The following is a 25,987-nucleotide window of genomic DNA, read 5'->3' on the forward strand; positions in this document are numbered from 1 at the left end:
AAATTTCACTCTGCACCAACTGCTGCACATTATCTTTTACACAATACCTGTGGGGTCAAAATGCTCACTACACCTCTAGATGAATGCCTTAAGGGGTGTAGATTTTAAAACAGGGTCACTTCTTGGGGGTTTCAACTGTACTGGTACCTTAGGGGCTTCTGCGTACAAGACTTAGCACCAGAAAAGCTCCAGTAGGCCAAATGGTGGTCCTTTCCTTCTGAGCCCTGCCGTGTGCCCAGGCAGCTAATAACAGCCACATGTAGGGTATTGCCGTACCCGGGAGAGCCCACATTACAGTTTATGGGGTGTATGTCTCCGGTGGCACATGCTGGGCACAATATATCGGACACTGACATGGCATATATATAGAAAATTGCAAATCTCACTCTGCACCATCTGCTGCGCATTATCTTTTACACAATACCTGTGGAGTCAAAATGCTCACTACACCTCTAGATGAATTCCTTAAGGGGTGTCGTTTTTAAAATGGGGTCACTTCTCGGGGGTTTCAACTGTACTGATACCTCAGGGGCTTCTGCACACTCGACTTAGCACCAGAAAATTTCCAGTAGGCCACATGGTGGTCCTTTCCTTCTGAGCCCTCCCATGGGCCAAAACGGCAGTTTATCACCACAAATAGGGTATTGCCACACTCAGGACAAATTGGGCAACAAAATGCGGTATTTTATTCCTTGTGAAAATAAGAAATTTTGAGCCAAAACTACCTCTTATTGGAAAAAATATTTTTTTTTTGAATTCACAGCCCAATTCAAATAAATTCTGTGAAAAAACTGTGGAGTCTAAATGGTCACAACACCCATAAATGAATTCCTTGAGGGGTGTAGTTTCCAAAATGGGGTCACTTCTGGTGGGTTTCCATTGCTTTGATACCTTTGGGGCTCTGCAAATGCGACATGGCACCCGAAAACCAATCCAGCAAAATCTGGGCTCCAAAGAACACATAGCGCTCCTTTCCTTCTAATACCTCCCATGGGCCCAAACGGCAGTTTATGGCCACAAATAGGGTATTGCCGCACTCAGGACAAATTTGGCAACAAAATGGGGTATTTTATTCGTTGTGAAAATAAGACATTTTGAGCCAAAACTACATCTTATTGGAAAAAAGTTTTTTTTTTTAAATTCACAGCCCAATTCAAATAAGTTCTGTGAAAAAACTGTGGGGTCTAAATGGTCACAACACCCATAAATAAATTCCTTGAGGGGTTTTGTTTCCAAAATGGGGTCACTTTTGGTGGGTTTCCATTGCTTTGATACCTCTGAGGCTCTGCAAATGCGACATGGCACCCGAAAACCAATCCAGCAAAATCTGGACTCCTAAGAACACATAGCGCTCCTTTCCTTCTGAGGCCTCCCATGGGCCCAAACAGCAGTTTATCACCACAAATGGGGTATTGCCGCACTCAGGACAAATTGGGCAACAAAATGGGGCATTTTGTTCCCTGTGAAAATAAGAAATTCTGATCAAAAATGACATCTTATTGGAAAAATTGTCATTCTTTTAATTTCACAGCCCAATTCAAATACGCGCTGTGAAAAAACTACGGGGTCAAAATTGTAACAATAACCATAAATTAATTCCTTGAGGGGTGCAGTTTCCAAAATGGGGTTTTGGGGGATTCCTACTGTTTTGGCACCTCAACACCTCTCCAAACCTGGCATGCTGCCTAAAATATATGCTAATAAAAAAGCACCACCAAAATGCACTAGGTGCTTCTTTGCTTCTGGGGCTTGTGTTTTAGTCCACGAGCGCACTAGAGCCACATGTGGGACATTTCTAAAAACTGAAGAATCTGGACAATACATATTTAGTTGTGTTTCTCTGGTAAAACCTTCTTTGTTACAGAAAAAAAATAGAATAAAATTGAAATTCAGAAAGAAAAACGAAATTTGCAAATTTCACCTTCACTGTGCTTTAATTCCTGTGAAATGCCTGAAGGGTTAAAAAACTTTCTAAATGCTGTTTTGAATACTTTGAGGGGTCTAGTTTTTAAAATGGGGTGCTTTATGGGGGTTTCTAATACATAGGCCCCTCAAAGCCACTTCAGAACTGAACAGGTACCTTAAAAAAATGGCTTTTGAAATTTTCTTAAAAATATGAGAAATTGCTGTTTATGTTCTAAGCCTTGTAACGTCCAAGAAAAATAAAATAATGTTCAAAAAACGATGCCAATCTAAAGTAGACATATGGGAAATGTGAACTAGTAACTATTTTGGGTGGTATAACCGTCTGTTTTTCAAGCAGATGCATTTAAATTCTGAAAAATGCTATTTTTTCTAAATTTTCTCTAAATTTTGCAATTTTTCTCAAATAAAGACTGAATATATCGACCAAATTTTACCACGAACATGAAGCCCAAAGTGTCACGAGAAAACAATCTCGGAATCGCTTGGATAGGTTTAAGCATTCCGACGTTATTACCACATAAAGTGAAATATGTCAGATTTGAAAAATGGGCTCTGAGCCTTAAGGCCCAAACTAGGCTGCGTCCTTAAGGGGTTAAGGTAAGAATGTAAAGTTTTTTTTATTTTCTTTTTTAAATTCTAATAAAAATGAGTGACAATGTCTACAGGGGGGATCTATCTACAGGGGGCTATATACAGGGGTGGGCTATATGTGGAGCATTATAGGGGGAGCTATATGTGAGGCACTATATACAGGGGTGGGCTATACGTGAACACTATATACAGGGGCGGGCTATATGCGGACACTATAGGGGGAGATATATGCAGGGCACTATCTACAAGGGTGGGCTATATGTTGGAAACTATATACAGGGGTGGGCAATATGTGGAGCACTATCTACAGGGGGGCTATATATGGGGCACTATCTACAGGGGGGCTACATGTGGGGCACTTTTTTTCAGAGGGGGCTATATGTGGGGCACTATATACAGGGGGGCTATATGTAGGGCAATATCTACAGGGGTGGCTATATGTGGGCACTATCTACAGGGGTGGCTATATGTTGGACACTATATATAGGGGTGGTCTATATGTGGAGCACTATCTACAGGGGGCTATATGTGGGGCACTATCTACAGGGGGGGCTACATGTGGGGCACTATTTTCAGAGGGGGCTATATTTGGGGCACTATATACAGGGGGGCTATATGTAGGGCAATATCTACAGGGGTGGCTATATGTGGGCACTATCTACAGGGGCTTTATGGGGGTCACTATCTACAGGGGGATCTAAGTAGGGGGCACTATCTACAGGGGGCACAGTGTGTGTGTGTGTGTGTGTGTGTGTGTGTGTGTGTGTCTGACATAGTGTATGGTGCTATTATAATTAGAGGTGCAGTGTATGGCGCTATTATAGTTAGGGGCACAGTGTCTGGCGTCATGAGAACTTTATCTTTGTTTATAGGTGCAGAAATATTTGAAAAGTGAGAAGCTGAAGACATCTGAGTTGCAAACTGCAGAAATGGACTATGGCCGGGAGAACTAGTCATAGAGGTCTTGACCGGATGGAGTAGAAAAGAGAAAAAGAACAACTAGATTCTGACATCACCTGAGTCACTTAATGTAAATGTTTATTCTGCCTCTAATCAGCACTGTAGTCACTGTATGATCTGCCATGACATGATGGGTGGTATGATTTTCTTTGTGAAAACGTATCTCCCAGCATATCCTTACCATTGTTCGGGTCATGATGTCAGCTGTATACAAGTTATTGTATACCTATGCGGCAGGGGTTGCACTAAATTGAGCTGTATTTGTGCTGGTGTTGTATTTATGTAATGAGCTTTGTTCTGGTGATGTATATATGTACTGAGCTTAGTTCTGGTGCTGTATTTATGTATTGTGCTTGGTACTGATGCTGTATTTATGTGCTGAGCTTTGTTCTGGTACTGTATTAATGAATTGAGCTTTGTTCTGGTGCTGTATTTATGTACTGAGCTTGGTTCTGGTAATGTATATATGTATTGGGCTTAGTTCTGGTGCTATATATATGTACTGAGCTTGGTTCTGATACTTTATTTATGTAAAGAGCTTTGTTCTGGTGTTGTATTTATGTACTGAGCTTTGTTCTGGTGCTGTATATATGTACTAAGCGTTGTTCTGGTGCTATATTTATGTAATGTGCTTGGTTCTGCTGGTTTATTTACGTACTGAGCTTGGTTCTGAAACTGTATTTATGTAATGAGCTTGGTTCTGGTTCTGTATATATGTACTGATCTTGGTTATGGCACTGTATATATGTACTGAGTTATGTTCTGGTGCTGTATTTATATATTTATATTTATAAGAAAGAATTTATATTTTGGTCTCCTATTACATCTTGAGATAGGCAGTGAGCATGCGGTCTGGTTAAAGGCTATGTACATCTTTGACATAGTTTTTTTCTTCTTCTCCTTAATAAAATTGTGTATCAGTGTGATTGCTTCAACTTGCTTAACCTGTTGCCGACGCAAAAGACGAGAATGCTCATCCTGAGCGGCAGGTACTTCGCGCATTCTCGTCCTGTGTGACAGCCGTCTGTGCGCGCGATCGACAGCGGGGCAACGGCTGTAATACACAGCCACGGCCCCGCTCTGACAGCAGAGAGAAGAGAAACATCCTCTCTCCGCCGTTAACCCTTTGAATGCCGCGATGAAAACTGATCGCGGCGTTCAAGGAGAGGGGACTGCACTTTGAACGCATCACAGAAAATAACTGTGACGCGATCAAAGCCCATAACTTGTATGGCCAGACAGCCCAGGGTCCATTGAAGGACCCCAGGGCTGTCTGAACATGAAATAATATAGACATATTTGGTATCGCCACGACCGTAACAAGCTGTACAACAAATTTATAACATTATTTATGATGATCGGTGTATGGTATAAAAAAAAAATATTAAAACGTCAGCGGAACTGCTTTTTTTCTACATTTTTGCCAAATTTAAATTTTATATAAATTAAACGATAATGTATTTGTACCTAAAAATGGTACCTACATAAAGTACAACTTGTCCCGCAAAAAAACAAAGTCTCACACAACTACGTCGTACAAAAAATTAAAAACTTATGAGCGTCAGGATGCAAAGAGGGAAATAGGAAAAAATTGTTCTGTCCTCAAGGCCAAAATTGGCCATGTCCTTAAGGGGTTAAAGGGGTTGTCCACCTTTGAAAAAGAATTGTGCAATACATTATACATATGTAATGATGTATTGTAATGTCCCCCAAGACATTACTTGTAAATGTATTTTATGACATTTTTGCACTTTTAGGCACTGTCGCTTTAAAATAACAAATGTGAAGCTACAATGCACTGTGTTACAGCCTATGCCAGGAGTGGCTTAAACTGGGAAGTTTCCAGAAGGTGGGAGGAGCTCAGGACATAGAGGGGGTCCAGTGGCAGTTAGTGGCAGTTTCAGTCAGAGTTAGAAAGTGTTAGTAGTTAGAGTCGGTTGGAGAGGAGCAGAGTGGTACCTGGGTACATCCATCTTGGATCCATAGACAGGCTGCCTTCATCATCAGGCCATAGTAAAGCTCGCAGGAAGAAAGAAACAGCCTTAAGAGAAGGAAATCTTCTGACATCTATTGAGAGTAACAGGAATCCATTCTGTGGACAGTGAGCAGTGTCACCTTATCACATGTTTACTACCCTTACTGATAGGCTGAGAGCCATTACAGAGGAGCAGAAAGCTGCATTCATGGACAGATATCTTATCGTCCCACTGAATTGACAAGGGTAGGAAGCCACAAGGAGAGCAGAGAAAGAGAGGGTCCCCCGCTCCTGCATCTGGCGCTTCATCCGATTATAAGGATTGAGTCTATAGTAAGAAATGTGCCTCCATATCATATGGAAGAATGTAACCGCCATTTTATGTGGAAGACTTAAGTAAAATTGTGCCGCCAGCAAGCCTGTTAAACTGCCACTCTTCATCCTCCTGTCTTCTTTTGCACCCATAACACCAAGGACACCCCCAAAACACCATCAGGACAGGAGCAGACACAGGGAGTGTCCCGGGGGAAATGTGTAGAGGTCTTCCTCTACGGAGTTGTGTCACGTGACCCTGCCAACATCATAAATCTTCTCTTCCGCTGTCTGTTCTTGATTTTGTACTTCCGGATGAGCTCCTCTTCCGGTCTTCTGATCAAACAGTGCATCATCCGTGATTTCCCTGTCATGGGCTCTTCCGATCGATGTCTTCATGAACTTGCACCTTTCAATTTTTTTTTATGAATCACGCATGCGCAGTAAAAATAAAATGTATTGCGCTTGCGCATTAAAATGTGATTTATTGTGCCTGCGCATACAAAGCAATAAATCAACTTTGAAGGCGAAATAAATTAGATTTTACTGCGCAGGCACAATAAATGAACTTTTAATGTGCAGGCGCAATACATTTTATTTTTACTGCGCATGCGTGATTCATAAAAGAAATTTGAAACGCGTAAGCGCAAGTTCATGAAGACGTTGATAGGAAGAGTCCACAACAGGGACGTCATGGATTACGCACCATTCGAGCAGAAGACCGGAAGAGGAGCTCGTCCGGAAGTACAGAATGAAAAAGAACAGACAGCGGAAGAGAAGATTTACGATGCTGTCAGAGTCACGTGACACAACTCCGTAGTAGAAGACCTCTACACCTTTGAAAAGGTAAGTCTATTACAAAGATACTTCATTACATATGTATAATGTATTGCACAATTGTTTTTTAAAGGTGGACAACCCCTTTAATACATTTTATTAAAACATTTTTTTACTTTTTGAGATACAGCTGCTTTGTGTTCTGTATATGGAGCACTGTATTTTGTGCTGAATCCTGTGTTCATTAGGTCCACGGGACTGACGGGTTCAGTGTCTCTGACACTCATGATCGAGCTGTTAACAATCACATCTAAGTGCATAACTTAGATATCATTGGTTACAAGTGGATCTTGCGTGTAGGAGATACGCAGGACCTGCTGTCACTGTATCCGTCAGTCCCACGAACCTGATGGATTCAGAACTTAGAAAACGATACAGCTGCTCAATTTTATAAGAAAGAAAAAAAAAGGTCTATATAGCCTTAAAAGCCTATGCAATATATACTGAACAGATTGAGCACTAGTTACTTTAATGAAAACTAATGTGAAGAGCAGAAAAAACGTTCCCTCTAGAAGAGTCACTCTCATCATCTATAAGATCTATATCTTCACACAGAACATATCAAGTGGTGGAAGATGGATGACTGTTTAATGTTCCCCATGTTATTTACTTTTTATTATAGGCTTCTTTCATTTTGGATAATGACTGTTAGACTGCCAGATTATGAAATGATGAGTTGTTTGCTCTGCTCAGAGGCGTAGCTCAGTAGCTAAGTTCTCCAGCACCCGGGGCAAAGATTCAGTTTGGCGCCCCCCCCCCCCCCAACCTCTTTCCCGACATCTCCTTCCCCCTCGCCGTGTTTGTTTTCTCTACCAATCAATGACGTGTCATTTATTTTCCACATTTCTTTTTATGTAACTCGAGCATAAAAACATTTGTACATTTTACAAGCAATATAGTTCTCTACACAACACCAGAACCAAGCTCAGTACATAAATACAGCCCCAGAACCAAGCTCATTACATAAATACAACACCAGCACAAATACAGCTCAATTTAGTGTAACCCCTGCCGTATAGGTATGTACGGCGTAAAACTACAGCTCCCAGCATGGCCCGAACAATGGTAAGGATATGCTGGGAGATGCTGTTTCACAAAAAATAAATCATATCATAATCATACCACCCATCATCTCGCTGCAGATCATACAGTGACTACAGTGCTGATTAGAGGCAGAATAAACATTTACATTAAGTGACTCACCGGTGACGTCTCAGATTCTAGTTCTTTTTCTCCATCCGGTCCAGACCTCTATGATGACTTCTCCCGGTCACAGCCCATTTCTGCAGTTTGCCGCTCAGATGTCTTCAGCTTCTCACTTTTCCAAAATTTCTACACCTATAAATAAAGATAAAGTTCCCATTATACCACACACTACGCCCCTAAATATAATAGCGCCATACACTGCACCTCTAATTATAATAGCACCATACACCATGTCCCACACACACACCATGCCACCTGTAGATAGAGCCCCCTCTAGATAGTGCCCCCATATAGCCCATCCCTGTATATAGTGTCCCATAAATCGCTCCCCCTATGGTGCTCCACAGATAGCCCATCCCTGTATATAGCCCCCTGTAGATATAGCCCACCCCTGTAGATATAGCCCACCCTGTAGATAGTGCTCCACATATAGTCCACCCCTGTATATAGTGCTCCACATATAGTCCACCCCTGTATATAGTGCTCAACATATAGTCCACCCCTGTATATAGTGCTCCACAGATAGCCCACCCCTGTATATAGTGCTCCACCGATTGCCCACTCCTGTATATAGCCCCCCTGTAGATATAGCCCACCCCTGTATATAGTGCTCCATAGATAGCCCACCCCTGTATATAACCCCCCTGTAGCTATAGCCCACCCCTGTATATAGTGCTCCATAGATTGCCCACCCCTGTATATAGTGCTCCACAGATAGCCCACCCCTGTATATAGCCCCCTGTAGATATAGCCCACCACTGTATATAGTGCTCCATACATAGCCTACCTCTGTATATAGCCCCCCTGTAGATATAGCCCACCCCTGTATATAGTGCTCCATAGATAGCCCACCCCTGTATATAGCCCCCCTGTAGATATAGCCCACCACTGTATATAGTGCTCCATAGATAGCCCAACCCTGTATATAGTGCTCCACAGATTGCCCACCCCTGTATATAGCCCCCCTGTAGATATAGCCCACCCCTGTATATAGTGCTCCATAGATAGCCCACCCTTGTATATAACCCCCTGTAGATATAGCCCACCCCTGTACATAGTGCTCCATAGATAGCCCACCCCTGTATATTGTGCTCCATAGATAGCCCACCCCTGTATATAGTGCTCCACAGATAGCCCACCCCTGTATATAGCCCCCTGTAGATATAGCCCACCACTGTATATAGTGCTCCATATATAGCCCACCCCTGTATATAGCCCCCCCTGTAGATATAGCCCACCCCTGTATATAGTACTCCATAGATAGCCCACCCCTGTATATAGCCCCCCTGTAGATATAGCCAACCCCTGTATATAGCTCCCCTGTAGATATAGTCCACCCCTGTATATGGTGCTATATAGATAGCCCAACCCAGTATATAGCCCCCCTGTAGATAAAGCCCCCCTGTAGATAAAGACCCCCTGTAGATAAAGCCCCCTTGTAGATAAAGCCCCCCGTAGATAAAGTCCCCCACGTAGATAAAGCCCCCATAGATAAAGCCCCCCTGTAGATAAAGCCCCTCTGTAGATAAAGCCCCCCTGTAGATAAAGCCTCCCCGTAGATAAATTCCCCCGTAGATAAAGCCCCCCCCCCCATAGATAAAGCCCCCCCCCCCTTGGATAAAGCCCCCCCTGTAGATAAAGCCCCCCCTGTAGATAAAGCCCCCCCATAGATAAAGCCTCCCTGTAGGCATGCAACAGGGTCACATTTTGTCTTCACTATTATAAGGTAACATAGAACATAACGTCTGATGCCTCTATTTGGTAGGATTTAAATGATTTTGATGAGTTTTCACACCAGTTATGCCCACTTCAAATGTTACTATTAATGCACATGAATGACAATCTTTTAAAATTCATATTTCTCTATGGAGAAATTATAAAAGCAAGAGTTCTACTAAGAGTCCTGTGCAGTAATAGAAATATGGGGAAGCAGAATGACTGATTTAAAAACATATAAGTTAGGCTATGTAACAGCTGTGGGGTATGTGGACCCACTGTGCTGCCCCGTCATAGCAGAGTAGCAGCTGGCCAAACGACAGTCAATGAAAGTCTATAGAACTTGAGTACCTGTATAGAAGTTCTTAGAGGAGTGCATTGAGGTTTGTACAACTAAAGAAGTATATGTAGTTTAGATGGGCCTCATCACAAGAAGGTATTACTCCATGGTGCCGAGCAGGAGCAGGGAACAGAAAAAGAACAACAGTGTATGTGGTTCCTCCGATGCTTGCTGCAGTTTGTGTATGCAGCTATTAGGACACAAGAAAATAACTAGGGAGAGCTACCACTGGCACCGATGAAAGTTGACTGCACACTAAAAAACAAACGATTTTTAACTCGTTTATATTGCAAAATTACTTAACTTAACATGTTTTGTCCCTATATTCCTAATATTTATATATATATATTTAAAAAAAAAACATTATATTATATCTGTCTCCCCTCCCTGCCCACTTCCTTTATTTTTTTTTGTCCGTTTTTCACTTAAAATGACTTAGAACAATTCTTAAATGCATTTATCCAGGTTTTCCCTTGGACCAAAATATGACAGATAGAAAGTTATGGGGTAGAAACATTATTGTGTTTTATTAATGTTTACATTTAATGTAGGATGTGAAATGTTGGCAAATGTTGAATGTTTTCTTAACTATACCAATAAAGTTGATTAAAATTGTTCTTACATCAAAGTTGCCAGTATATGGGACACTTGCCAATGTGCGCAGTGCCATATTGCGTGATTAATGATGTCACCCATTTTCTCACTATAAAGGAAGGACATTGACTGGTGCCATTCATGCCTTGAGCTCAACAATCTGCACAATGAAGATCATCATATTCTTTGTCCTGGCTGGTCTCAGCCTCGCTACAGGTATGTAGATACGATATATTATATTATAACATACTGTTGAATATTTTGTATATTTTACATATAAGCAGATAGAGCTGACTTGTTGCTTCTGTTTTTTGCTTTGTGTGGAAAGACTTTGGATGTGAGCCAGATCTGGTTTCAGATCGTCAGTGCGTGATACAAGCGGTACAGGTAAGATTCGTGCAGTGAAAAGTGTCCGTAATTAATTTCACATTGAAACTTTTACACAAACATCTACAATAATTATTACTAATGTGTTTTCTTTTATTCAAGCATAAATAATTTCTGGAAAATAACAACTATGTACTGTTTACTATGTAGATGGTGATGAGTATTATTGTATCTAGGTGGCCACAATAGTTTAGTTCTCATATTATTGTAAATGCTCATCTAATTTTATATGTTCCACATAAATATGTTCATAAGATCTGATCATATACTTATGAACAACATTTTGCCGATATTGACTGATAATTCGAATTGTCTTTTCTTAACTAGAATGTTCCAGATTTACTGAAAAAACTTCAGGAATTTTTGTGTGAATATAAGGATAATGTAAGTATATTATATTGTGTCACTCTCTAATGACAATAAAAAAGCATAATGACAAGGTTTGCAGTGTTCTCATTCGCATTCAGAGCCTCTGTAGGGCTATGGTCATCCTCTCTGCTATTTTTGATGGCAAGTATGGGGAAGTCTGTAGCGCTATTCTTACTGCAAAAATACCTGAACACCAACAGACACTTAAAAATCGCCTGTATCTTTTTAATAACGGATTTAGCATAGCTGTTATGGCTCTATTATAAATAGAAGTCATGACTCAAGTGTGAACAGAGCCTAATAAAAGAAAAATAAGCAGCCTCTTCCTACCGTGTATTGTACTATTTCTCAAGAACACACGTAGGACTCGTTGTCTCCTCTTCTCCTAATCGGTAGATTAATCAGAGAAGAAAGTATGGAGGATAAACGTCCTGTATTCCTGCTGACAATCCTCTATGTATTTCTCCTATAGTCAATGCTGTAAAATACTAATGTTTAGTCTAGATGAAACTCTTATACAATTGTAGAAGGGAAGGAAGAAGGAGAAATAAAACTCAACCTCAAATTCTCCAGCTCTACAAATCTGAATCCTGTTACTACGAGAATGAATGACAACTTATAATCACATTGTAAATCCTAAATTAGTAAGTGTGAAACGTAAACCCCTAATTTTTTTTATAGGCCCCCTTATATTTTACTTTAAAACATAGAAATACATGACTTTACCTAGATTTTAAGTCAGCTTAAAGGGGGTTTCTGGTTTTATGTAAATAATTGTAATTGTGTATTATTCTAATATATTTTATATTTTAATTTCTTTGCTTATTTGCATTTATTGCTCATATTCAGAGACTAAAAACTTAGCCCTATCAGGTGCTGCTCACACCAGTACAAGTGAATATCTCAGGATGAGCAGTAATAAGGATTACATAGGCAGATTGCTCACAGAAGCACTGTATAGTTATATGTATGTATACAAAGACACGGACGTTCATACAGCGCAGTCCTCAAGATCTCATCTCTAGGACCAAACTGATACAGAGAGCCCATTACAAAGTTTAACAATTCTCTATGCTTAAAGTAATAAACCCAATCACTAAGTCTGGATTCACACATCGCGTATTTGTTGCAGATTTTGATGCAGATATTTGAGCCAAAGTCAGAAGTGGTTTCAAAACGAATGGGAAACAAAGAAAAAATATACTTCTTGATCCACTTCTGGCTTTGGTTAGAAAATCTGCATTAAAATCGGTAAGAAAATCTGCAACAAATACGCTATGTCTGAATCCAGCCATATTCAGCATCAACCTTAATCAGTTGATAATTTGATTTTCCATTCACTTCATTATAATTACTTTGTCAATTGTTATTCCACAGATTGAAAACAATGAAGAAAATTATAAGAAATTTGCCGGTGAATTTATAAAGACACTGGTAAGAAATATATCTGTCTGTTGTCCAGTGTCCAGGTATGGTGTTCTCACATCAATGACAATGGGACAGATTTACTATTGGTGTTGCGCCAGAATTCTGACCTAAGTTGCACCTTCCTTTTAGCGCAAATTATTTTAGACAAGTTAATCAATGAAAGACGCAGAAAAGAACCAATGTTTGTGAATCATCTGACAACGGGGCAGGAAATTAGCTAACTTTTCCAGTGAGTTCTCAGAATAAGCTGATATATGTGTACATGAGGAATAACATTATTTCTGGCCATTATATGACTTGCATGTGGCATTATTTAGCAGTTTTTTTCTCCTCAGTCTCTATCTCTAATTCTCAGTTGTCTCAAAGCTAGTGGACGGAGTCTAACTGCTATTATGTATTCTATACACTGCACACATAGAAGAGGAGAATCCTGCTCCCCCATCTGTATCTAACACGCGCACACGCACGCACGGACGCACGCACTCACACAAGCTACAGCAGCATGGAGGAGATTATGCAGGAGTAATGAGTAGTGTAGCTGAGAATACTGCACTGGGGTGAGATTTACATCTTATCAGCAGCATCACTGTGTGTTTTCTATCTGCTCCTGCTTCCTCCCCCTGCTCACCCCCCCCCCCCCTCCGTAGACTTACATTACACCTAGTAGCAGTAACTTCACACAGAATTTGCATGGATAAAACAACAAAACTTAACCGTAAGTAAATTGCAAAGATGTTTTTTTATCAGATGTACTTGTAGATCAGCATAGGTTGTTTGAAAAGTTAGTGTCCATTTAAGATGTGCCAATTTGCACCAACATTTTTGTGCAAAGTAAGCCAGCCAAGAGGGGGTATAACGTAAGGCCACATGCAAATGTCCGTGCAGTTTTTACAGTCAGTAAATACTGCACGGACACTGACGTGGAGTGTCGACGCATTTGTGGAACTTGCTCACAGTAATAAGTATAGGAGCACGATCCATAAATGCGAAAAATGTCCTATTTTTTTTGTGGCTCATTCCTACGGCCCAGAAACACACCCGTAAATATATGCGAAGGTGTCAGTATTTTATCTGCAATTACGGATATGTGTATGGGGCCTTACACTGAAGTGTGTAAAGATGCACCAAATTTATCATACAGCATAAGCCACTGTAATAAATTGTTCACATCTAGTGCTAACTCTATGCTGTCAGTATTTGAGTCAGTGTCAGTACATCGACCCCAATATTTACCCTTTAAGGGTTTAAAAATATAACAAAACATGATAGATCTCGTTTGGTCCCATAATATATTTATACATAGTAATAGGGTCTACCCTAAACTTTTCTAAAACGGAATAACCCTATTGTCTGTAATTGTTCTTAGTAATTCACCTATTCTTTTAATTGTTTTTAAGTCTTTTCCATTTGTGTTATATATTTCTTAAAAATCTGATATCTGCAACTGCACGCAATATTCCATGCATGGTGTGAGTAACGAATGGTCCAGTTCTGCTGCAAGCGCTGGTAGGGCAGCTGCGAAACATTTAAATGCCCTGTGGCAGTTCTGCTGTACAGGGCCGTCTTTAGGTTGGATGGCGCCCTGTGCGGTACTCTTTATTGCTGTCCTCCACAAACCCAAAAATTAACTACAAATATCTAGGCACGCACATACTGGAACATATTTACTGTACAGACATAGAGGTACATATTTAGACATACATGCAAATATATACACTACCGTTCAAAAGTTTGGGGTGACCCAGACAATTTTGTGTTTTCCATGAAAACTCACACTTATATTTATCAAATGAGTTGCAAAATGACTAGAAAATATAGCCAAGACATTGACAAGGTTAGAAATAATGATTTTTTATTTGAAATAATAATTTTCTCCTTCAAACTTTGCTTTCGTCAAAGAATGCTCCATTTGCAGCAATTACAGCATTGCAGACCTTTGGCATTCTAGCTGTTAGTCTGCTGAGGTAATCGGGAGAAATTTCACCCCATGCTTCCAGAAGCCCCTCCCACAAGTTGGATTGGCTTGATGAGCACTTCTTGCGTACCATACGGTCAAGCTGCTCCCACAACAGCTCTATGGGGTTGAGATCTGGTGACTGCGCTGGCCACTCCATTACAGATAGAATACCAGCTGCCTGCTTCTTCCCTAAATAGTTCTTGCATAATTTGGAGGTGTGCTTTGGGTCATTGTTCTGTTCTAGGATGAAATTGGCTCCAATCAAGCGCTGTCCACAGGGTATGGCATGGCGTTGAAAAATGGAGTGATAGCCTTCCTTATTCAAAATCCCTTTTACCTTGTACAAATCTCCCAATTTAGCAGCACCAAAGCAACCCCAGACCATCACATTACCTCCGCCATGCTTGACAGATGGCGTCAGGCACTCTTCCAGCATCTTTTCAGTTGTTCTGCGTCTCACAAATGTGTGATCCAAACACGTCAAACTTCGATTTGTCTGTCCATAGCACTTTTTTACAATCTTCCTCTGTCCAATGTCTGTGTGCTTTTGCCCATATTAATCTTTTCCTTTTATTAGCCAGTCTCAGATATGGCTTTTTCTTTGCCACTCTGCCCTGAAGGCCAGCATCCTGGAGTCGCCTCTTCACTGTAGACGTTGACACTGGCGTTTTGTGGGTACTATTTAATGTAGCTGCCAGTTGAGGACCTGTGAGGTGTCTATTTCTCAAACTAGAGACTCTAATGTACTTGTCTTGTTGCTCAATTGTGCAGCGGGGCCTCCCACTTCTCTTTCTACTCTGGTTAGAGCCTGTTTGTGCTGTCTTCTGAAGGGCGTAGTACACACCGTTGTAGGAAATCTTCAGTTTCTTGGCAATTTCTCGCATGGAATAGCCTTAATTTCTAAGAACAAGAATAGACTGTCGAGTTTCACATGAAAGCTCTCTTTTTGTAGCCATTTGGAGAGTTTAATCGAACCCACAAATGTAATGCACCAGATTCTCAAAGGTCCGTTTTATAGCTCCTCTAAACAGCAAAACTGTTTACAGCGGTGCTAACATAATTGCACAAGGGTTTTCAAGCAAGTGTTTTCTAATCATCCATTACCCTTCTAACACAGTTAGCAAACACAATGTACCATTAGAACACTGGAGTGATGGTTGCTGGAAATGGGCCTATATACACCTATGTAGATATTGCATTTAAAACCAGACGTTTGCAGATAGAATAGTCATTTACCACATTAACAATGTATAGAGTGTATTTCTGATTAATTTAATGTTATCTTCATTGAAAAAAACTGTGCTTTTCTTTCAAAAATAAGGACATTTCTAAGTGACCCTAAACTTTTGAACGGTAGTGTATATATATGTATATATATATATATATATATATATATATTTATATATATGTATACATTATATATATATATATATATATATAGTATTAAAAAAATAGGCAGCACTCCGCAGTAAATGTGAAAAAAAGTGTACTTTTATTGCCCCCTGCCTATTTTTTGAATGCTACGTAATTTGGAACGTGGTCTGTTTCTGAGGAATTGCACCCACTGTTTGCCGATGCTGCTGGATTCATTCGTTTGTCTGTCTATATATATATATATATATATATACACACAAACGGGAACACGTACGCATATATACATAGGTACATAGATAGCAATGCTGGGACATACATACATGCGCACACACACCCATATACTGGAACATAAACAAATACATGGAGGCACATATATAGACCTACTACAGACAAATGTATACACCCACATGCACATATTTCCACAAAGGCATATACATACATGCACAGAGACAAACATACACATACAAACATAAAGACATATATGCACCCATATATACTCATACAGGCACACATATGCACACAGCCACACATAAACACACACACACACACACACACACACACACACAAAGGCACATATATAAATATATATGTAAATAAATATATATATATATACACACACATGTACACACAAACAAACATATACACAGAGACATATATACACATACAGACACACATATATAGACACAGGCACACATATACTTGTACAGAGACAGATATATACACACACGTACTGGAACATATACACTTACAAACACAGAGAGAAATAAACAGAGAAACATACATAAAAGCACAGAGACACATATAGACACTCATAAGCACATTTACAGGCATGACCCACAGAAAGATTTTCCAATAGGCACCTGCCTCCTCCCTTGCTGACAGGCTTCTTGCTGTTGTGGGCAGATCTTTCTGCTCTTTTCTTTTTGTCTCTGCTCCTGTCTCCTCTGTGTGTGTAACCAGGAGTAGAAGATATAGTGCTCGTCAAACGGACGATCCAGCGGTGCCCCCTACATGCTAGGAGGGTGCTGCGCCCTGTGCACTCAAACAGGTCGCACACCCCTAAGGCCGGCCCAGCTGCTATATCACCTAAATCAATGCCATGCTGTATGTCATCAAAGGTCAAAGTAGCTAAATTTTATTCATCCATCAGTGAAAAAGGTGAAACGTTTCAGCTGCTCAATGCAGCCTTTGTCAAGCATTGAGAAGCTGAAACGTTGCACCTTTTTCACTGATGGGTGAGTACAATTTTGCTACTTTTACCTGTGGAGTGCTGCCTCTCTTTCCATTTTGCCTACATTTGGGGATTTACGAGTCGGATCCCTGGAGGCTTGCACCCGAATACCCTGGAGGTTTTCCATTCTACAGTGCTGCCCGCATCTCCTTTGGATAATGCTGTATGTCATGATATAATCACAGTTGTTATTTCTGGCCCCCCTGTTTAGCACTATGGGAGGCTGTTTAGTGAGTACAAAAAGATGCACTAGTATAACTCTATTAGGGTATGACACTTCTATGCTTATTTGAATAGATCTGTCACTTGTTTGCCTCCTTAAAGGAGTTGCCCTGTTTAGAAAACCCATTTTCATCTACTCTATTAGGCTCCTTTCACACAAACAAGTATTTTGTATGTTTTAGACCCTCTCCTAGCTTTGGCTTCCAAATGCTAATGCAAAATTCCGACTAAAATACTGCCGTGTAAAAGTAGCCTTGGAGAATTAATATAGGAGAGTCCTGTGTTCAGGATACTCATCTATTGTTTAGAGCAGTTACATAGATTATCTCTCGCTAGAAGGCCGGTACTGTCCTGCATTACACAGATAACCTATTGATTTGAATGGACACTGTGTGATGCTGAATTTCTCCTATGGTGATGCAGGGAAATAAAGCGCTTACTGCCAGGTTTCCCCACAGATCACAGCAGATCGCTGGGGTCCAGTAGGGGGAAACAGTAATCAGCTTATTGTCAAGGGACCAGGCTAACAAGTAAGAATTGTCCAAAGTGGTGAACCCTTCTAAGTCAATGCTTCCTTTTAAGGTGTAGCCCATTATTCAGAAATAAAATACTACCTGGGTCCCTGCTAGGTTCATATCCAGGTTTCGGAAAAAAAATGTAAGGATCCTTTCTTACCACTAACAATATGATGCCGGGTGATCTCTAGCCAGAATTATCTGTCATTTTGGTCAGTAATATACCAAACCTGACCACCCAGTAATACGATATTTGTTAAAGATTATGCTTTATATTTTACCTAATGTTTGAATCTCCTCCCGCCAACAATTCTTTGGCTTTTCCTGTGCTGCTTTTCGCCTCCTCTATGGAGCAATCATTCTAATTGCTAGCAAAACTCTTCTATATTTTAGCAATGTTTCTAAGTGTTACAATATGTACATTTAGTGGGTAAGCTTTCCTTTCTATCCCCCATGCTTACACTGAAATACTCGTCATATAATGTAATCACATAAAAGAGGCTGCAATGGAGTCTATCGGACATTTATCCTGTTGCTCAGCTTTTCCATTAAGGGGCCGTGTCTCGTCTTTCCTTAACATATTAAAGTATGAACTTGCACTTGAGTATTAGTGAACAGTATAGAACAATTCCCTATTATACAGCTGATGATGAAAACTGTTCTCCCTTGTAAAAGAACACAATTTACCATGCCTCATGCTAATGACATCACCTTGTATTTCACAGCTTACTTTCTATATAATGATATATTATATATTGTATTATTTATATGCAATGTAATTGTAATTAAGGTTTTGTTTCCCTTCTAACCCCATTTTTTCTTCTAATCCATTAACAGGCATTGGCTGGTTGTGGCGTTGATCAACTTCTTTGCACAAGCAAAACATTTGTAAGTTAAACCTAATAACAGTGTAAGCCTAAATATGAACAATTAAGCAGATGATGTGCTTTCCATATTATGTCATATACTGTAGTTAAGTACCGTAGATTCAAATGAAGAATCAAGTCCAGTCCTTGTTTTTGTCCGGAAAAAAGACAGGCAGGCAGTTTTATGTGTGGACCAAAACACAAGGACGCGTTTTACCACGAGTGGCCGCGGTTTTGTGATCCGATCTTTGGCCAGACGGCTTGTATAGGTTAAACACATTGAACAAATGTGTTTCCACTTTACAAACTGCATAGACAAAAACTGCATCACACATCCAGGGTATTTTGTGGTAAAACATGTGCGGTTTTGATGTGCGGTGATTGACCGCATGGCACAGTACCTGCCTATGTGAATACACCCTAGAAAGAAAAAACTGGCTGGACAGCATTGGCCAATTAAGAATCAATAGAATCATTAGGAAGGGATTAACACTTTCCTACCACACTAATAATAGTATATTCTAGATATTGGGTTGTTCCTGGAAACTGCTATACTATTACAGAGGAATTCCAATGCATTATGCAATGAAAATATAAATGATGAGTTAGAGTTCCTTAGTGGGAAAAGGTTAAAAAAAAAAAAACAAAAAAAAACATTTGATAACTTTTAAAGGAAAAAACACAAGCAAAAAATTATGTATAAATCCCACTTTTTTCATAAAAACAGTTTTTTTTAAATAAAAGTAATTAAACAGAAAATAAAAACATACAAATAATTTCATCATAACTGTAACAATCAATAGAATGCAATTAGTTTGTTATTTTGAACTTATAGTGAACAGCATAACAAAAAAAATGCCTTTCCTTTTTTTTAAACATATTTTCCCCCACGTGAATTATAGGTATATAGACCCCATTTTGGTACTATTAACTTGTCCTGCAAAAAACAAGCCATCAGTCACCTATGCCAATGCCAACATTGGCCGTGTTCTTACATGTTACTAATATCCTAAAGCACATTAGATCAATTATTTAAGTTTTAGTTTTTTTTATATTCTGTTATTAAAACTCTGGATAATAATAGTTGTAAGGAATGCACCCATTCTTATATTAAAGTACATTCAATAGAGACATCTCATAAGACAGTATTGGTGAAAGTCTGGGCTCTGAGCATCTTATTATTCACTAGAACGAAGGGGCTGTGGTCCATTTGGCCCTCAATGTTAGTTAAATACTAATAAATGCTAATATTAAGATATTTGATCTGATTTTGTGTTTAAACAATTGCCAAAAATACTGCTGAAAAATCATTAAAGGGGTATTCCCTGAATCAAAATCATCACCTAACTACAGAATAGAGGATCATTTTTGATCGCTTAAGGCACGACCGCAGGGACCACCATCATTTGTGAGAACAGGGCTCCGGAACCCCCAGATCCACCTCACTGCACCCTCCGCAATGAGGAGGAGCTTCAATGGAGCGACAGTTGGACATGCGCCCGCCGCACTATTCAATGTCTTTGAAAATGACGGAAACAGCTTAGCTCTGTTTCCGTCATTCCAGCAGACTTTAAATGGAGCAGCAGCGGGTTCCCCCAGCGATCAGAAAATTATCACCAATCCTGTGCATAGGTGATCACTTTTGATTTTGATGCAACCACTTTAACAACACCAAGCTTAAAAAAAAAATCATTACAGACGTTATACAGAATCAACAGCCCATACTTTATGTTAGTATGTATCTCTGTGTTCCAATAAGGCTTTTTTGAGTAGGTTAAAATACATTAGTTTGTTTCAATATTTAGTTTAACTCATATTTTACTGTTTTGTGGTTTCTACTATGCACAAAGCAGTAGCAACAGCATGGAGATTATACAGCAGTAATGAGCAATGGAGCTGAAAATCCAGCACTTGGACGACATATAACACTTACCAGGAAGCTGCAGCGTCTACCTGTGTCTTTTTCACTCTGCTCCTACTTCCACTGACCTCTCCATGGACTTTCAGAGGCAGCGTGTCTGTGTCTCTTTCTTTCTTTGCTCCCTCCTCCTACTCCCCCTCTCCAAACACTTCTGTAGGCAGGCTGTGAAGAAACACTCCTCCCCACTTCCTGTAGTCTGTCTCCTCTGCACTGTAATAGGGACAGATTTTGCTTGTTTTTAGGGGTGGACAGCAGATTACAGGAAGGGAAACACCTAGTGGCAGTAACTTCATTCAGAATTTGCATGGATAAAACAACTAAATATTTGGACGGTACTGTTAGTAAATTACAAAGTTGATATATCAGGTATACTATTAGATTAGCATAATTTGTTTGAAAATCTAGTGTCCATTCAAGAGTAAACTATGTAAATGTGTAAATCTACAGATCAGAACATTTGTTTGTCGCAAATTGCCCTGTGTAACATCTTTTACATTTGCATTTTACTACAGGAAGAACTTTCAATAGATATTGGAGAGCTTTCAGCACACTTAGTATACGGTGTGGATAAGATTTTAGTAAGTTTTCTAGTTGTTTTTTTTAATCTCATTCTATTAGTGGGTCATTATTGAAAAATTCATATATTGAAATAGCATATGTATGAAAAGAAAATCGTGAAACTGGTTACATTTAACGTTTTTTAATTATTACAGCAAACAATAACATCTGAAACGTCTGACAAGTAAAATAATATTCATTGAGACATTTTGACAGCGAAGAAATAAAACTAAGACTTGTTATGTAAACCTAGATGTACATAAGATAGCTGCCAAACAGTTATTCTTGGATAACAGGATCAGCCAAACACACATTTACAGTATCCTGTCATAGTCCAAGATCGAGAAAGGCTGCCAGAAAAAGTTATCTCTAACACAACCCCTTGATGGATTAATATGACCTTTGACCCTAAGCTGTACATAAGCTGTGGGCCTCCTCCCCATACCCCACATTAGATCAATGTCGGCCGAACCTCTGATTTCGTCAATACCGACCGACCATCTAACGTGTACTCTGGCAGATGGTGACAGAATAAAGGTTCGGGCATGTTTGATTTAAACATTCACAATCCTTTTGTTCTCAGAGAAGATATGTTTTGCCCCTCCAATAAATATATATTAAAAAAATAACATTTGTAAAACATGACAGGTTAGATACAGCACAATGTCCCTGGATATACTTTATAATGAATATAAGCACTGTGGGGCCTACACATAATTTGCTTCTTCAAAAGCATTAATCTATGTATGATAATATATCTCGAAAAAATAGTCATAGAGTTATCAAAAAATACCACTGTAAAAGTAACAAATATCATTATACTGTTACTGAATAAAACATACTATACAAAGATCAATATTACCAGTATACAGTGATCATTTAGAGGTTAATACCAGTTATACACAGGCGTTCTGCAGACCATATAAGTTATTACAGCACAGTTCCATCCAGTGTCTCACAGGTGACATCTTCTATGGTTGTAGTCGTTCACGGTCCCTTTTCTTCATCTGGCTCAGACCGCCATGATGACTTCTTCCATCCACGACTTTCCTATGCAGAATTTAATACACAGACATCTTTGGCTTCTTGATTTTCCAGCATTCTACCCATCTATTCTCCACCTCTATACAAACTTCCCATCCATAGTGCCACAGACGGTAATAAAGCTACCCTGGGTGCCCCACACAGTAAAAGTACCCCCTTCTATGCCCCCTATTGTTCCCACACAGTAAGTGCCGCTCTTAGGCCCCTATCACTAATAATGCACCCACATTAATATTTACCCCTTTTATGCCCACTCAGTAATAATGCCCCCACAGTTATAATGCCTCCTTTAAGTCCCTTAAGTAATTGCACCCTTTTATGCACCCACTCAGAAAAAATGCCCCTTTATGTTCCCACAGTAATTGCACCTGCTTTTATGCCATTGTAGTAAGAATGCCCCATATTTAATGCGCCCATAGTAAGGCTGCCCCCTTTCTGCCCCACAGTAAGAATGCCCCCATTTTTATGCACCCACAGTAAAACATTTATAGTGCCCCATTTGCGCCTCTAAAAAAACCCAAACATTCTGCTTACCTAATAGTAGAGAACCATGGTGGGTAATTCTAACTTCTTGCTTTGAGTTCAGCGGCGAGGGCGGAGTGAAGAGTGCCAGGCCGCAGACGTCAAGGTGTGCTCCTGGTTTCTCGTAGGCCACAGGCCTAATCAAGACTGTGGCTTATGAAAGCTAATGGCGGGGCAAAGAACAAATGGCTCCCTGCGCCACCATTTTTGGCGTATTTCAGCGGAGGATGGGGTCCCAGATCCTAAAGCCCCATCAACATCTTGGATAATCCGCCACTGACACAACTTAAGTAACAAAGGATAAGTATGCTGAAACCCCACATGTGCGATCTTTGTTTACATGAACAGACGACATCATGGAACAGCCAGTCTGCCACAAAACATATTAGATTGTTGGTAGATTTCACTGATATCAGAGCGATTTTCCATGACAAATAAAAAATACAGCGTCCAATCAGGTCACCTGCTTTAATTTACCAACTTTCCTTAAGGTTCCCGTACATCTACCTATAGTTCTTAACAATACTACCAGAAAAATAATATTGTTACTGATTGTTAACATTATGTCTATGTAAATTTTCCCCATCGGTCATAATATGGGGATTGCATTACATTTTTCTTGCTTGTTACTAACTACAATTATAGCGGTCCATTGGCTATCATACAAAAATATGTACAATCTTTGTAAAAATAGGCATTATGTCGCTCATGGAAAATTACTCCGATGGTTGTGGAGTTCTTGAAATGTATGTTGCATTAACAATTGACATCTAAATGTTAAAAAAATAATAAAACTAAACGCTGCTCCTATCAAGGCAAATTGTCCCCTTTTAGGCCAGCCTTAGACTAATGACAACGTTATTTGTGCTATCAAATTTTCTAAACTTAAAAAAAACGACAACCAACCATCTTGTCTTTTCTTTTCTCCAGAATGTACTAGGAATAAGTGAAGGTTTGACACAGATATTATGCGATGTGGTAAGGACACAATTATACATTGGGCTTTGTGTTTTTCTGATATCTAGGTGTTCTTTTACTGTGGAGAAATAGGTTGAGTTTATATTGCTTTTGTAAAGACTTCTTGTTTAGCCATAGAGGCCTCCATCAGATCTACTGAAAGGATAAACTGTAAGGGCATGACCACACATGGCGGAATTCCTCCGCAACTGTCCGCATCAATGCCGCACAGAATCTGCGTTGCAGATTCTGCAGCGGATCTGCACAAAATGTGCAGAAAATTGATGCGGACTGGCCGCTGCGGACTGCAGGAAAAGTGCTTCTCTTCTCCCTATTCAGTGCAGGATAGAGAGAAGGGACAGCACTTTCCCTAGTGAAAGTCAAAGAAATTCATACTTACCAGCCGTTGTCTTGGTGACGCGTCCCTCTTTCGGCATCCGGCCCGACCTCCCTGGATGACGCTCCAGTCCATGTGACCGCTGCAGCCTGTGCTTGGCCTGTGATTGGCTGCAGCCGTCACTTACACTGAAACGTCATCCTGGGAGGCCGGACTGGAGACAGAAGCAGGGAGTTCTCGGTAAGTATGAACTTATATGTTTTTTACAGATACATGTATATTGAGATCGGTAGTCACTGTCCCGGGTGCAGAAACAGTTACTGCCGATCGCGTAACTCTTTCAGCACCCTGGACAGTGACTATTTACAGACGTCTCCTAGCAACGCTCCCGTCATTACGGGAGCCCCATTGACTTCCTCAGTCTGGCTGTAGACCTAGAAATACATAGGTCCAGCCAGAATGAAGAAATGTCATGGTAGTAAAAACAATACGCTCCGCAGCACACATAAGATCTGCGGACTTCATTGCGGAATTTTGACTCTCCATTGAAGTCAATGGAGAAATTCCGCCATGAGTCCGCAACCAGTCCGCCACTGCTCCGCAACAGACAGAGCATGCTGCGGACACCAAATTCCGCTCCGCAGCCTATGCTCCGCAGCGGAATTGTACGCATCGTGTAAACGAACACTGCTAAATTAAAGTGAAAGTCAATGGAGAAACGGCTCCGCTGCGGATTAACGCTGCGGAGTGTCCGCAGCGGAATTTAAGTGAAATTCCGCCATGTGTGAACCCGCCCTTATACAAAAAAGAAAATACAAAATACAAAAAGATTTCTGTTGTACAATTCTGCATCCTATCAAGGAAGGAGTTTGTGACCATGAAAAATATTATCAAGAATGTGTAGTTGTGTTTTTCTATTTACTTTATTATTTTTTCAACAATCTAAAAGAATAAATGATATAACACAAGACAGTGAGGGACTGCTATTGAATAACATTTTCTTATCTCTCTCTGATAATATACTGTGTGATCATGTATTATTAATAATAGTGGAAGATCTAAATAAGAATACATATGTAGAACGCATGATTACTGTTAAAAATATTATACATTTATATTTTGTTCTTTTACAGGCAGGAGATGCTTTGGCATCAGAATGTTTGAAACATATACTCCAGGTATCAGCATTGTACACCTATATATTAGTAGATACAGAAATGTTACTTGCATTTTGCATTATATCTAAATTAAAGGATAATTCTAAATGGACACTACAAAATTTGTATCTATATCGTGTTTAATATAAATTAACATTTCTGGCTTAAGCTAAGACTCTTTTCAATTTTTTGTGGCAAAATCATAATTCAATTTCCCACAATAATGTAAGTTGCAAAGAGTTACAAGTGCAGCAAAGTCAATCTGTGCTGATCCAGAGACATAAAACATTCCCCCCTGAGGCAGATGCCAATTCCTTCATAATAGGGCTACATTTCTCCTACATATCAAATTAGAATAAATCAATGAAATTCTTAAATGTTTGTAAACTGAATGCATGTGTTTGCAATAATGAATTACCCTTTTACACAAAAATACTGTTTAAAACTGAAGTTTAATATTCTGCATGTCCTCTAATTATATTTCAAACTGAAAATGCAAATGATTAATTTCATTATTATTATTTTAATTTTTGCTTTCTTTATTTAAGAATCTAACCCCAGATTTGATTGAGAAGGTTAATGCCCTAGTCTGTGAGGTAAATATGTAAATGGTGAATAAAAAATGATTAAAAGAAACAGCTTTAATGGCGTAATTTATATATATATATATATATAGAAGACAGCG

The 25,987-nt window shown here is 39.7% G+C and overlaps 1 protein-coding gene across 4 annotated transcripts in view; it reads left to right on the forward strand.

Annotated features, from left to right (window-relative positions):
* The first annotated feature begins 5,360 nt into the window (after positions 1–5,360).
* LOC142657123 (ranaspumin-like) overlaps positions 5,361–25,987 on the forward strand; it is a 29,279-nt gene continuing 8,652 nt past the window's right edge. The window contains exons 1-11 of one of the 4 annotated variants that reach the window (XM_075832169.1): positions 5,361–5,578; positions 9,495–9,533; positions 10,575–10,673; positions 10,786–10,844; positions 11,172–11,228; positions 12,591–12,647; positions 18,778–18,828; positions 21,240–21,305; positions 23,782–23,829; positions 25,279–25,323; positions 25,851–25,898. In XM_075832169.1, coding sequence (XP_075688284.1) covers positions 10,625–10,673; positions 10,786–10,844; positions 11,172–11,228; positions 12,591–12,647; positions 18,778–18,828; positions 21,240–21,305; positions 23,782–23,829; positions 25,279–25,323; positions 25,851–25,898 — 480 coding nt within the window. In that variant the 5' untranslated portion in view covers positions 5,361–5,578; positions 9,495–9,533; positions 10,575–10,624. Of the gene's footprint in view, positions 5,786–6,528; positions 6,611–9,494; positions 9,534–10,574; positions 10,674–10,785; positions 10,845–11,171; positions 11,229–12,590; positions 12,648–18,777; positions 18,829–21,239; positions 21,306–23,781; positions 23,830–25,278; positions 25,324–25,850; positions 25,899–25,987 lie in introns of those variants that run through there. The other 3 variants (XM_075832166.1, XM_075832167.1, XM_075832168.1) reach the window with 3 other exon arrangements.

Source organism: Rhinoderma darwinii, chromosome 7 (genome assembly GCF_050947455.1).
Source record: "Rhinoderma darwinii isolate aRhiDar2 chromosome 7, aRhiDar2.hap1, whole genome shotgun sequence".
NCBI classification, from domain to species: Eukaryota; Metazoa; Chordata; class Amphibia; order Anura; family Rhinodermatidae; genus Rhinoderma; species Rhinoderma darwinii.